At 46.2% G+C, this 13081-nt stretch overlaps 1 protein-coding gene across 2 annotated transcripts in view; it reads right to left on the bottom strand.

Moving 5' to 3' along the window:
- The window catches only part of STAB2 (stabilin 2), an 89591-nt gene that overhangs the window by 1577 nt on the left and 74933 nt on the right, over positions 1 to 13081 (bottom strand). The window contains exons 58-67 of one of the 2 annotated variants that reach the window (XM_040596802.1): positions 12177 to 12370; positions 11042 to 11183; positions 10563 to 10696; positions 8605 to 8770; positions 8274 to 8380; positions 7494 to 7613; positions 6561 to 6719; positions 4376 to 4483; positions 1751 to 1879; positions 524 to 640 (exon numbers count right to left, since the gene is read on the bottom strand). In XM_040596802.1, the coding sequence (XP_040452736.1) occupies positions 524 to 640; positions 1751 to 1879; positions 4376 to 4483; positions 6561 to 6719; positions 7494 to 7613; positions 8274 to 8380; positions 8605 to 8770; positions 10563 to 10696; positions 11042 to 11183; positions 12177 to 12370 (1376 nt within the window). The remainder of the gene's footprint in view (positions 1 to 523; positions 641 to 1750; positions 1880 to 4375; positions 4484 to 6560; positions 6720 to 7493; positions 7614 to 8273; positions 8381 to 8604; positions 8771 to 10562; positions 10697 to 11041; positions 11184 to 12176; positions 12371 to 13081) is intronic. The other variant, XM_040596803.1, reaches the window with a different exon arrangement.

Below are 13081 nucleotides of genomic sequence, written 5' to 3'. Positions count from 1 at the left end.
AGTCCTTACTGGATGCAAAAAGTTGTATTTTGATTTTAGGCTCCATATGTACATGAGAGTCTTGCTAAATTAGACCGTTGAAGCCATTTGGATACTCTGGCTTTATTCAGTCTTTCCTTCCCTTGATTCCCAGCCCCCTTCCTGTTGCGTTTCAGATTCTTTGGAGTGCTAGTGTGGCACTTGGCTGCCTTTGCAGCAAGGAGAAGACAAAATTGGAAAGCTGCTCAGGTTTGTATAGACACATCACTGGCATCCAGTAGCATTTGAAGTCCAGTTTAATTCAGCTGGCTTTGAAGGTAGACTTGAGATACAGCTGTAGACCACAGCCTCAATTTTTCTACAAGTGAAGCTACCCAGTTGCTAGCAGTGGTGAGACAGGAAAGCTAGGAACTTGAATTTTCCTGAATTAATTTTTCTTTTTTTTTTTTTCTTTCTTCCAACTAGACTTTTTCTTTTCATAAAGTCATTCCCTCTTACCATTATTTCAGTTGTGTCTCAATCTCAAATCAAAATGCACACTTACTGAGAAAAGATCATGAGTAGGTTCTGGTGGAGTCAGTGCAGAACTTTCGTATGAGAGGTTGGTGATATTTGAAGACTGTGGCTTGTCCAGTGATGTTACGTCAGTGTCATCTTTTGACTACATAAAATCACACAAACCTGCTTAAAATCCATCCTCCTCCTACGGTGCATTAGGTGGGGCACTTAACTTCACCGCCAACGGCTGCAGTGTTGTGACTGGACTGGCTTTATCCTCTAAATCAGTGTCTTTGGGGATAAACTGTTCTGCGTGGTTGTGTTATCTCAGGTTGCTTAACACTGGTATCTTTTTTTCGCCCTCTCCCTTATTATTTTTAAGCCTCAGCAAAGATGGGGAGAGAAGGTGTTGCCATGGTGTTGTGCCTGGGGTAAAAGGTACTGGGTTGTCCTGAGGATGTTCATTGCTACTACATAAAAATACAAGTGTTCTCCCTGGCTCATGACTCCTGTGTTTTGTTTCGAGAAGACGATTCCCATTATGTGCAGGGGCTCAAATAGGAAGGGATTTCTGGTTACTTCTAGGTAGACTTTCTTTTGGATTGATTCTTGTGTATTTTGTAACTTTTTTTTTTTTTTTTGGTCACCCCTCTGAGTAGCTTGGCTGTTGCTGGCTGGTTTCGCATCATCGTGATGCTGCATGAGGCTAGCTGAGTTAGTGAAGAGAAAGCAAGCATGAGAGTGCATCAGTATAAAAATCTGCACTTTTCAATTCTGCAGTCATTTCAATTTGCTTCTCTTTGGAATCTGGCCTTTTCCCTATCAAACTTTTCAACCTCCGGAGCAGCAAAATCATTAGCAATGTAATGCAGGAGGAGGAAGAGAACAGGTGTCCTTTCGGTGGCTAATTACCTGCTTCCCTAAAGGTGAACTTTCTGGGGGAGCAAAGTCTTCTGTACTGATGCTATGTAGTTAAACAGGCTTTTGGCCAGTCCTTGGTTTTGGAAGCATCTGTGAGAGCAGGAGCCCGTCGGGCACCCTGGAGGGAGAGGTCTGGGGGAGCAGCAGGCAAATGTAAGCTTGTGCCCAAGAGAAGCGTGTGAGCCATCTCCACTTTTTCTGTGTCTCAGTGTGAACAGTTCGAGTGGGAAGTGATTGGGAGTGTTTCTAGCTTACCAAAATGCAAGGAGAAGCAGGAGGCTGTGAGTTTGGGAGGTGCGGTGGGTCTGGGGAAGTGCTGCCGCCATGCTTTGCATTCCTGTTTGCCACCTACCTTGAAGTGCTGGAAGCCTGTGTTTCTCTTCTTGAACCTGAGGTAAGAATATCCAATAAAAGCCACAATTCCAGTAACTAGGCAGATGCCAAAGAATATTCCTGTCCCGGCACCGGTGTGGAGAGGAGCCTGGAAGCAAGAGAGACGGTGAGCGACCTACGTGTGGTGACTGGTCACCTTGCAGCGCTGGAGCACACGCAGCGCCCCGTTGAGATATGCCCTAGTCCTCAACGGTTTCTGTGCTCCAGTTTCCTTGTACGTGTTCCCTGGAGATGGCTCAGTGTGGCCTTTTGGTAGTGACTACATTGTGGGTACTGGACACTGCTTCTAGTACAGTGTCTGTCTTATGTTTTTGAAATTACGGAACATGCCTACATGATCTTTTCTGGTCAGGTTTTTCGAAGCAGCAATAGAGGCTACGATGAGGCTGAAACCTCACTGGCCTGAGGGGGAGAAATGGGCACCAAATGCCTTTAAGCAGCTTCGGAAACCTGTGGTATGAACCCCAGAGGGCTCTGCAGGGGTTCCAGCTCATTCCCCACTGCTTTGTGCACCCGGGGGGTGTTGGCTATTGCCAGCCACCAGCAGCCATACCACCCTCTGAGCTCAGCTTACCAGGGTTCAAACCAAACCGCACCTGTGCTGAGGCCCATCTCATCGCTGGGGAGAGGGGCTGCCAGCCCGTGCGGAGGGTGTGCGGGGCTGGGCTCTGCCGGCCACCCAGCGCCTGCCCGCCCGCTGCAGGACCTTTTGCCTCAGCACATGCGATGCCTTGAACCCGAAATCATTCTTCGGTCAAGCAGGTAAGTGCCAATCCAAGTAACTGTATACAATATTTTATAAATAATAAATGCGCAGGCAAAGGACTGAAAGAAATTCTCATGTGATCTGGATTTAATCTAAAGGGGAAAAACGCCTCCAGACTGTGGCTTTGCTTTGCCTTGCCTTCTGCAGCTCGGTGGCCTGACAGATGAATGTCATATAAAGGTGACTGTCAGCTTGAGGGTGACAAATTTCTGGCATCCCAGGGCATGCAGCCACTCGGGCTGCAGTGTCCCAAAGCCCATGGTTCTTGTTGTCAGTCTGGGAGGTGAGGAGAAGTCTGGAAATGGGTAGAAGGTGCTGCTATTCTTGCTTTTTCATGTGATGGCTTAACTCTGTGGCCTCCTGCCTAGAAAACTAATTATTGGCAAAAATAATCACATTGTTGTCTTAATAGATAAGCTCTCTTCACTTATTTTTTTAGAAAACAAAGTAATTTACAGGGTGCAGCTGGACAGCTAATTATTAGAAAATATTTAGTTGTCCTCTAGCATGTGAAAGCTATTTTAGAGATTATAATATCACGCTGCTGTAGACTGACAGATACTGCCTATTATTTTGAATCATTTTCAGGCAGTAATTATGCTTTTACCCAAGTGTGTCATTTCCTACTTCTGAGAATTGTAGGCTGCAAGGGATTTTTGTGAACAGAGACTGTGCAGGCGTATTACCAAGCTTCTAGGAACGAGAAGGCTGGCTTGTAAAGGAGAAAGGATTGCTCAGAACAAAATGAAGGTGAGAAATGGGGTATCAGTAGGATTAATCTCGTGGACTGAGGAGGTGGCTGGTTAGCCACTTCCAAAATTGGAGCTGGGGTGGATGGGCTGTGAACATGAGGCCCCTCCCGTGCACAGAGGGAAGGATCAGAATGAGTTACCCTGACGGAAGGGAGGTTTTTCAGATTAAGGAAGTAGTAGGTGGTCTTGCAAGGTCAGCTGGAGCCTGTGTTGGGCTGTCACAGAGTACCCTGTGTGGAACAGAGCTGGGGAGTGCTAACACCACACAGCTGAACACTTAACTTTGTTAAAAGAAAATATTTTGTGCTGGCAAAAAAGGTGCTCGGTGCGCATCTCTCCCAGGGGCAGCAGGGATCGCTTCTGTGAAATATCCCGGTTGCACTGCAGGTGAACAAAATGTTTTTCCTCCCTCTCATACAATGCAGTAAGCTTTGCTGGTAGGAATTAAACAGAATTATGTTCCTGCCTCCCTGCTGCTGGGCCCTGTACCATTCTGATTGCAGCTTGAAGCAGTGCAGCTGCTAACTCGGCTTGCCCCCAAGGAAAGGATGGCATCCTTTCTTCTGCCACGCACTGTTTGCTTTGGTCTTTCTAATGGGAGAGATAATTGGATAACTGGGATCATTGCAGGAATTCACGCAGGCAAAAAATATCTATTTTCAAAACACCTTGTCCTTTTGGATAGGAATGAACAGAAAGCCAAGAGTAAAAAATTTTTCCTTAGAAGCTTGAAAGATTTTATTGGAAGAACTGAAACAGAGCTTTATAAAACCTCCATTACAAAAATGAGCTCTGTTATAAAATGGAGTTTTATTTTATTTATATAAATATATGTATAAAAAAAATGTGGGAAGAACTTGTTCAGACAGAAGCATTTTGAACAAGCTGCACTGGTGTCTTGTTCTCAACTTGTAATTTTCCTTCAACATAACTTTTTAAACTGAAATTGCATATGTGTGAGAGAAACTAGAGGAATATATGAATGCCAGCAATGAGTTTGGGATGATACAAGTCATGGCCCCCTCCCACCACCCAAAACCAAACAAACAAGTCCCTATGTACTTACAGGTGCTGGTGGAGCCTTTAAAGGCTCTGAAATGACATGGATTATCCCATTGGAAGCGATTATATCCCACTGAACAATAGGAGTCCCATCCACATATCTGATCTCGCTCTACCAGGAAAAAAAGCAACAAGAGCTGAGCCTTGACCCTCCTCCCTTTGGGACTGAAATAAACCTTGAGACTATTTCTGCACCTCAGTTACTGACACAGAGAGAATTCACATGGGGGCTTACACTGCTGCCTCCCTGGACATCAGCCTGAGATGGCCCCAGACTGCTCATGGCTCTCCTGTGCATGAAGAAGCCATCATTGTTACCTGCATCTTGCCTTCAGGCATTTATTTATACTTTTTTTTTTAATATATATTTGAAAATAAAGGCATTTGTGATGTTTGTGCCATTGCCAGGCTCTGCCCAGGAGTGCTGTTACTCCCAAGTGCCAGGCAGCCTGCAGTCTGTCTCCATCACTGCTGCTTTCTGTGCTGAGGATGCCACTTGCACTGTTTGCTGGCTTGAGAGCTGGGTCAGCACGGATGAGGAGCTGCTGCCCATGGTTTATTTGGTGGCATAGCATCTGTGAGCTGGGATGTGGTCCCATTTGGGAGCTTATCATGAACGGAGAGGGACAGAATCCATCATTGCCACCACAACACTTCTCTAAATTCTGCTGGTAATGGGAGTCCTTGACTGCTTTGGGCTGGTCCTGAGTCTTGTTTTGGGAGCATGGGTTCGTGACAGCTATGCTACTGTAAACTCTGCTTTAAGTTGCATCCTAGTGGAATGGTTTCTCCTCTGTGAGCAGAACCAGGAGCTGCTGCCTGCTCTTGCCCCTGGTATGAGGTGGTTTGTTGCTGCTGGAGCACACAGTGAATTTCTGTGCCCAGGGAGGAAAAGGCTCAGCTGTGGTGCACCACGAAGTGGTGTGGATGTGACCCCATGTCCTCCCTTCTCCCTCACCCCTGTGTTCTCTGTGGGCTCTGACCTGATGTGCTGGGATATGGCTGTTGCCTCTCCTTCCCACCCTGACATGCTGCCAAGCTTTACTGCAGCCAGGGGAACCGAGGGCTTGCTAGTTGTGAAACAAGCAGGATTTTTTTAAAAAAGAATGTGTTCTAACTCAAAGACTATATCAAAGTGATCCAAAAGAGCTCCTGGCATGCTGGTGAGTGAGACAGGCAAACCTTGTGCTGATGCACCCAGTCTCTCATGAGGGTATACTTTAATAATGTGATTACTGGATTTGCAGTATAGGGTGGTTTTAAAAATATACATGTAGTTTTCATGTTAAGAGCTTCACCTGAAGGGGGAAGGAGGAAAGGAGCAAAGGCAGCAAATGAGTCATTTGTGTGCTTCTTCCGGCAGCATCTATTTTCTTGTTGGTGTCTGTGAAAATCCCTGCCCCCTCCACACACACAGGTGGCATGTTGGGCACTCAGCTTTCCTTGGGTCCTGCAAGCCCACAGATGCAGGTTTCTTATTTTTGCATTCAACTACACCACATCACCTGCAGCAGAGTCCCAACCTCAGTCTCAAGGTGTTGCTGTCACAGAGGTCATGTGAAAGGCTTAGGCAGTGAGTATTTCCTTAATGAAAAATGAGAGGTTGGGTGTGTTTTCAAAGGGTACATTCCCCTAAAATGTCAAAGGATGCTTTCAATTTGCAAAAAGGATACCAATTTTTGCATTTTTAAACAACTGAAATAGTAATAAAAATTGCAAACCACTGTTCTGTCAGCTTTTGCTCTGAGAAAGGCTGTGCTAGCACCTCCTACCTCTCCCAGAAAGTTAACAAGAAATTTTACAAATTCCAGCACCTTTCTTTAATGATAAACTGCTACCCTCATCTTTTCTCCTATTTCACTGCCATCTCCCATAATCCTGCCAGGCTGGGAGAAGGTTGAATGATGGCTGTATCCCCATCCCACCCTTCCTGCAGGCCACCTGAACAGCTTCCTTCGAGTTCTGCAGGTCAGATCTTGGCCATTTGCAAATGTGTAAATGTGAATTTTGCCAGCTGCTATCCTGCAGCCTCTGGGCAGGAAGGACCCTTCTGAAGTAAGTCAGCATTCAGCCTCTCATTGCTGCCCACTATAACCTTACTAAATTGCTCTCCAGATCAGTGTGTCACCCAGTTAGAGTATAGCATAAGGTAGGGAAAAGCAGAGATGAGAGGTTTGTTAGAAAGGTACCTGTTCAGAGGTGGGGGCCTGATGTTCCTGGCCCTTGGTGTTTGTAATGAGGAGTTTTTCCCCTAGACGAGTTAGAAGAGTGGTTCCATTGGTCAAGTCCTCATAAAACATTATGCTGGCATTAGATAAATGATACTCGATGTCTCGACCAGAAAGTGTCTGCAAATGAGAGCAAAATGCATGGAATGTTAGGTGATCTTATTAATCCTCTGGCTTTATCAGTAGTATAAGTGCCTGTAAACTTCTTCCCCCTTTGCTATTAATGCTGCAGCAAGTGCAATATGGGGTAGAGGCTACCCCACAGAGGTGGATGCAGACAGTGGGATCTTCTGTCCCTGCTGGCCTCTGATGGCTGCCCACAGCAGGCAGTACTTTCTTTCTGGTGGGGCAAAGGACTTTACATTTTTGTATGATGACCTGAAGTGATGAGCCTCAGAGATTCTCCAAACAGCTTGATGATGCAAGCCAGGGCATAAACCCATGCAAATTGTTGGAGACAATATTTGATTGAAGGAAAGAAAAAAGGGATGAGCATAGAAGCGAAGCTAGGAACAGATGCCTTTAATGTATTTGTGGGAAATACCAAAGCTGTGCGCAGCTTTCTTCAAATAACTGTGCTTGATGTTAATAAGCCAGAACAGACTTCATCTCAGGCAGACTCCTTTGTAACTGCATAACTAAAATCCCTGATGGAAAACTCTGTAGTGCTTTGTACACTCAATAACCTTGCACTCGCAGCTGTGGAAGTGAGATGGAAGCGATGAACTTGCCTCTTTCAGAAGAACATTTTAAACTATGCGGGGTTACCCAGAAGTCATGTAATACTAAGATTATTTTTTTTAAACCTAAATTTCACAAGGATACAGAAACCCATAATGTCTGTTTAAAAGGTGTTATTAAAATGACGAAAGGAAAAAGAAAAAGAAGCCGGACCTCATTTTCCCTTAACCCGCTATCATTTGGAGCAAAGAGAGTTGCATGCACTGACAGGTCCATGAGGTACCGCAGGAAATCTCTCCCCTTCCTAGAGCTGTTGGAGTAAGCCATGATGTCCTAGGCAGAAACAAAATCCAGCTTTTAATAAAGAACAGTTGTGTGCTCCTGTATGGGGAGCTGAAAAGTTGACACTATATAAATAATGACAAAGCAGCTTTCTGTTATTAGCCATGAAGCAGCTCTGGAGTGACATTACAAAAGAAGTTCATATCCAAAACCCAGTTTTAGCTGCTGATTTGATGAGCATATCTTAAATTGACTTTCAGGAGGTGGGCCCTTGTTGTCTGTGAGGCTGCTTATACATATAATGCCTTTCTGAGTCGTGGCAAGAAAAGGATCGTTTTAATGTTTTGCCTTTCCCCAGCAGCAATTCTATAAAGTTACAAAGCACCGCATTCTTGTGATGCTTAAAAAGCTAGGAGCAGTTGTGCACAGAATCTCCTTTAAGCTAAACCTGCAGCAGCATTTTATTTCCAAATAAATTTTAGAAATCTGCAGCCTCTTTGGAGCCGATAATTAAAAGCGCCAACAACAACAAAAAAAACTACGTTCTGATTTTGATGGTGCACATTTAGATCACTCCACCTCGCTTTGCTAGCGTGTTGTTGTTACCTGTACTTGCTGTGCTAATAAAGCAAACACTGAGATACACCCCAGCGGCAGAACTTGCTTCGCTCTGCTCACTCGCCCCAGCATCGTGCCAGCCGTGGGCCGTACCGACAAGAAGTTTGTCAGCGTTGGGAAGGACATCAGCACTTGCAGCAAGTTCCCGCTGCAGGAGAAGCCGTCCCCCACGTAGCCTGGCTTGCAGGTGCAGTTCACCTCTGGAAGGTACAAACACAGACAGTTTCATGGACAGATGCCCTTTTTGAGAAGGCTTTAGGCTGCTGAAAAACAACTTGTGGGCAACAGGTTATTATTTTTTTAAAGTTAAGAGGGACAGAGTCTCTTGCAGGTTTTATCTAGGAGCCTGTGGCTGACCAAAGGAACCAGTATCAGGGATGCTGCTCCCCTTTGCGTAGAGGGATGCAGCAAAGGACCCTCTTACCTTTCTCCCTGTAGCAGAAGACATCCCAGGTTTCACTCAGGTTGACTCTTCTCCCATAGTCCACAATGCCGACATACCCGGAGCCGCAGTTTGGGGAGGAGAAGGCAGTCGGGTAGCCCACTCTCTCACCGTCTAGCCAGCCGGCAGCGCACAGGTGGTACCTCGCCTGCAGCCGGCACAGCCGTAAGGGGAAAAACACAGGGTGAAGAGCTGCGTGGTGGGGCTGATGTGCTGCAGATGAAATGAACAACCCCCCTGGGTGCTCAGGCAGCACCCAACCTGCCAGCGTGCTTGCTGAGGGGGCTCTGTCCGTCTGTCAGTCCTGCAGCCTGCCCTGGGTGGAGCTCTGCACCAAGGGGATGGGGAGGCAGGGGCTGCTCTGAAAGTCAGCGGCTCCTCGTATGGACCGAAGGAGCCTTTCCTGGGAAAAGCTTCCCTGACCCCAAACCAGGCAGGATCGGAGGTGAGCGTGAAAGCCAAAAGGGATGTACAATATCATTGTGTGCCAGCTCACCTTTTGTCAGTGTGGGAAGGGCTGACAAAGCAGCTCAACACAGAAAATAAGTCCCCAGGCTTGCTGGAGGCAGCCCCACTGCTTGACTTTGCTGTCTGGAGGAAAAGGACCTGGGGGTGCCAGCCAACAGCCGGCTGAATGTGAGCCAGCAGTGTGCCCAGGTGGTCAAAAAGGCCAGCAGCATCCTGGCTTGTATCAGAACTAGTGTGGCCAGAAGGACTAGGGAAGTGATTGTCCCCCTGTACTTGGCTCTGGTGAGGCTGCACCTTGAATACCGTGTCCAGTTTTGGGCCCCTCGCTACAGGACAAACACTGAGGTGCTGGAGCGTGTCCAGAGAAGAGCAAGGGAGCTGGTGAAGGATCTAGAACACAAGTGTTATGAGGAGCAGCTGTGGGAACTGGGGTTGTTTAGCCTGGAGAAAAGGATGTTCAGGGGAGACCTTATCGCTTTCTACAACTGCCTGAAGGGAGGTTGTAGACAAGGTGGGGGTAGGTGTCTTCTCCCAGGTAACAAGCAATAAGACAAGAGGAAGTGGCTTCAGGTTGCACCAGGGCAGGTTGAGGTTATTAGGAAAATGGTTATCAAGCATTGGAACAGGCTGCCCAGGCACATGGTGGAGTCACCATCCCTGGAAGCATTCAAAAAACTTGTAGAAGTGGTGCTTAGAAGCATGGTTTAGTGGTGGACTTAGCAGTCTTGGGTTAACGGTTGGACTTGATCTTTAAGATCTTTTCTAACCTAAATGATTCTACAATTCTGTGATTTGGGTGAAATATTTAGACTACAAAGCACAGGGGACATGCAGCTCTGGCTGCAATCTGTATCTCCTTGGGCAGCAGAAGGAACCTTATGTGCTGGCTGTAGCCCATCCTCACATTTTGCTAAAGGTGCCTCTAAATGGTGGGCATCTTTCTTCCTTTCACAGATGGAAGGAGCCAGAGAGGCACAGTCAGTCTGACCAACTCTTCTAAAACAAGTTTTACAAACCCAAGGAGCGATGCTCATCCCACTGGCACCAGCCATACATTGTCTATAACACCCTCAAGGAAAAGAATATGGAAATGGGTATTCTAACTTAACAACATTTAGGGAAAAGATACACTAATATATATATATATATATATAAAATTCAGAAGTTTACATTTCTTTAAGAAGTGCTAATAACTAAAACCCCCATTGAAACACTCTAAGTCTGACTCTACCATCTCATGCTACTATTACTGGAAACAAGAACCCGGCCACTGTTTTCAGTGCTGTATAAGCAGGCATGAAACTAATACAGTCTGAAAACTGTTCCCAGCCAAATATACCCTGTGTCACGGGGGAGGAAAAGAAGGAAAAGGAACATTATTAGCACAGAGCAGCCCCCTTGCTCCTCCCTCCCCATTTATGCTGCGGCTAGGCCAGCTCTGGGGATCTCCTCCCACCGTGAAGCTGCCTCACCTTCTGCGCATACAGCAGCTGGTTATACGTAGCGATGGTGGCTGACTCGTTGGCACAGGCCTCCTTTGCCTTCTCATAACTCATTTTGTACTGTCCTTGTGGGGACCGTAAGTGGAAAACCCCAACCGTGGTATCTGCAAAGAGAGAGAAGAACCAGCTCTTCTTGATGCCTGGATGCAGAGTCAACTGTGCCGTACAAAAACTCATGAATTTTATGAAAGATAGTTAGGACAGATTGATCCCTTAGGGGTAACATTCCCACCTGGAATGCCCTCATCTGTTGCTTCACAAGTCTGGTGTTGCAAAGTATGTAAGCACACGGTCTAACTTTAATCTTCTTGTTTCCTTGTTTCGAGGGGACATAGGTAGAAGATTGAGTGAGCTTACAGACACAGGGATCCTGGCCACTGGCTTCAGCGCAGCAGCACAGGGATGAGGATGTCCCTGTCCCATGGCGTGCATGGGTGTGCCATCCTCACCTTGGAAGTGGAGATCGGCGCAGTCAGCGTCGGGGTGGCACTGCCCGTTGTCTTGCAAGCAGCGGTCGAGAGGGAGCTGCATCACTGAGCAGTTCAGCCCATCACCAATGTAGTTATTTTTACATTCGCACTTGCGTTTGTCCTGGTCAGAAAGAGAATAAAAAAGGCCAGGCTGAGTACTTAGCCGACATAAAAGTGGTATTTTGAGCAACGTTCTGAACTATTGGAAAAATTTTGCTTGATATAGCCAGGAACGCACAAACAGGAAAGTTGCTACTGACAACTGTGATTCAACAGACCACAAACTGGCACTGACATTTATTCCTCTAAGCAAAACATTTATACATGCACTTGGGTGCTTTGCTGAATTAATACCAAAGCATAATTCCATCCACAAAGCTAATAACATGCACTGGAGAATTATATGACACTTAATTAACAAAAGTGGATGGCAAACCTATCAAAATTATATTTAAATGACTGAGCATGGAAGCATGAAAAGAATTTAACAGCCCACTGATAGTAATAAAATGAGAACTGTAAACCCAGCTGGAGCTGGTGACATCCAGGGATTGTGATGGTTGGTAGCTGGAACAAATTAGCAGCAAGGCTTTTCTGGATAGCCCCTGGAAGACACATCAGGCAAGCCACCAAAATGGAACAGACAGGTGATCCTGAAAGCACTAGGACAAATGCTAGATCGTGCGGGCCAAGGAATTTGTATTACGTGGCTGCAGAGCTTTTTAAGCTGAGTCTGGCCAACCAACAAGTGACACTATTCTCCCAGCTGTCCCTAGGTTTAGTGACCAAAATATGTTTAGTTTTGGTCCAACAAAACTCCTATTGCAAATATGGATATCCACTCAGGGAGAGCTAAGAAAGGGACAGAAAAACTACAGGTGTAAAATATCCCACCTGCTGTAGTACCCCTTTCCCTAGGGAACAGATGTCAAACTGTCACCCCTCAGGATACCAAACTGATGTGGAAAGAAGGCTAGAGCTATGTAAAGATTGTTTTGTAAAACAGGGACTTTGAGAGGTATGGAATGTGATCCAGCCAGAGAAAAGACTTTTGCTGGCACCAGGAAGAAATACCTTGGACTTCCCTGCTGGTGACTGAAAACATTCAACTTACGGGTCCTACGACAGTGCAAATGGCATGCTCGTGGCAGCCTCCGTTGAACCCATCAGCACAAGGATTTATTGGGAGGCATGTAAAGCCATCTCCTTTGTATCCTTTCTGGCAGCTACAGAAGACTTTCACCTCAAGTTGCGTGCATTCGGCTGCCTTGTGGCACCCCCCATTGTTTTGTTTGCAAAGGTCTGCAGCTGTACGGGGAAAAGAAAACAGGTGAGTAAAGTCTGCTCTTACAGAGGATGTTCTTCATAGAGGGACAAACAATCTCCAGTGTTTTCAAGGTGTTGCAGCACAATCAAACAAGTAGGCTGCAATAAGGCTTTACCGTTGGTCATATTCTACTGTCTGTGCTGTATCTCCTTCCTCCAGAGGTCAGACCACACTGCTTCCCCTCCATCCGACTCGGTACTTACTCCAGTTGTCACAGCACTCTCCAAACTACCAGCTGCAACAAGATCTTTTACTATCACATACCAGCATAGTCTTCATGCCAGTCCCTCTGCTGCCTTCTCCTAGTCTCTCCTCATCTAGGACACCCTCACTTACTCTTCTCTCTGCTTCTCTCTCGGCTGCTCTCTCGTCGTTGGCTGCCCAACCCCTTAACAGAACCAGCCACAGCTGCACCTTGTCTACATCAGCCAACCCGCCGCCCCTGAAGCCAGCCCACAGCTGTATGTTATCAATATTAATTAACCCAGCTTCATTCCTCTACAATTCCCCTCGTTTGTTTTTTTTTTCTTTTTAACATGTCATACCTCATGTTTTTACCAATCATAACAAACTTTTTACAAATAACCTTTTCATACAGTCGTCTATAATTCCTCTACATTAAGGCACACTAAAAATGCTAGAAAATTTGTTTGGGACAAAAACCTGTTTCAGTTTCCTGAGGCATTCCTGAC

The sequence above is a fragment of the Falco naumanni genome, chromosome 5 (genome assembly GCF_017639655.2).
Source record: "Falco naumanni isolate bFalNau1 chromosome 5, bFalNau1.pat, whole genome shotgun sequence".
Lineage (NCBI taxonomy): Eukaryota > Metazoa > Chordata > Aves > Falconiformes > Falconidae > Falco > Falco naumanni.
The sequence above is the reverse complement of the archived record's forward strand: the minus strand, read 5'-3'. Positions and strand labels throughout refer to the sequence as shown.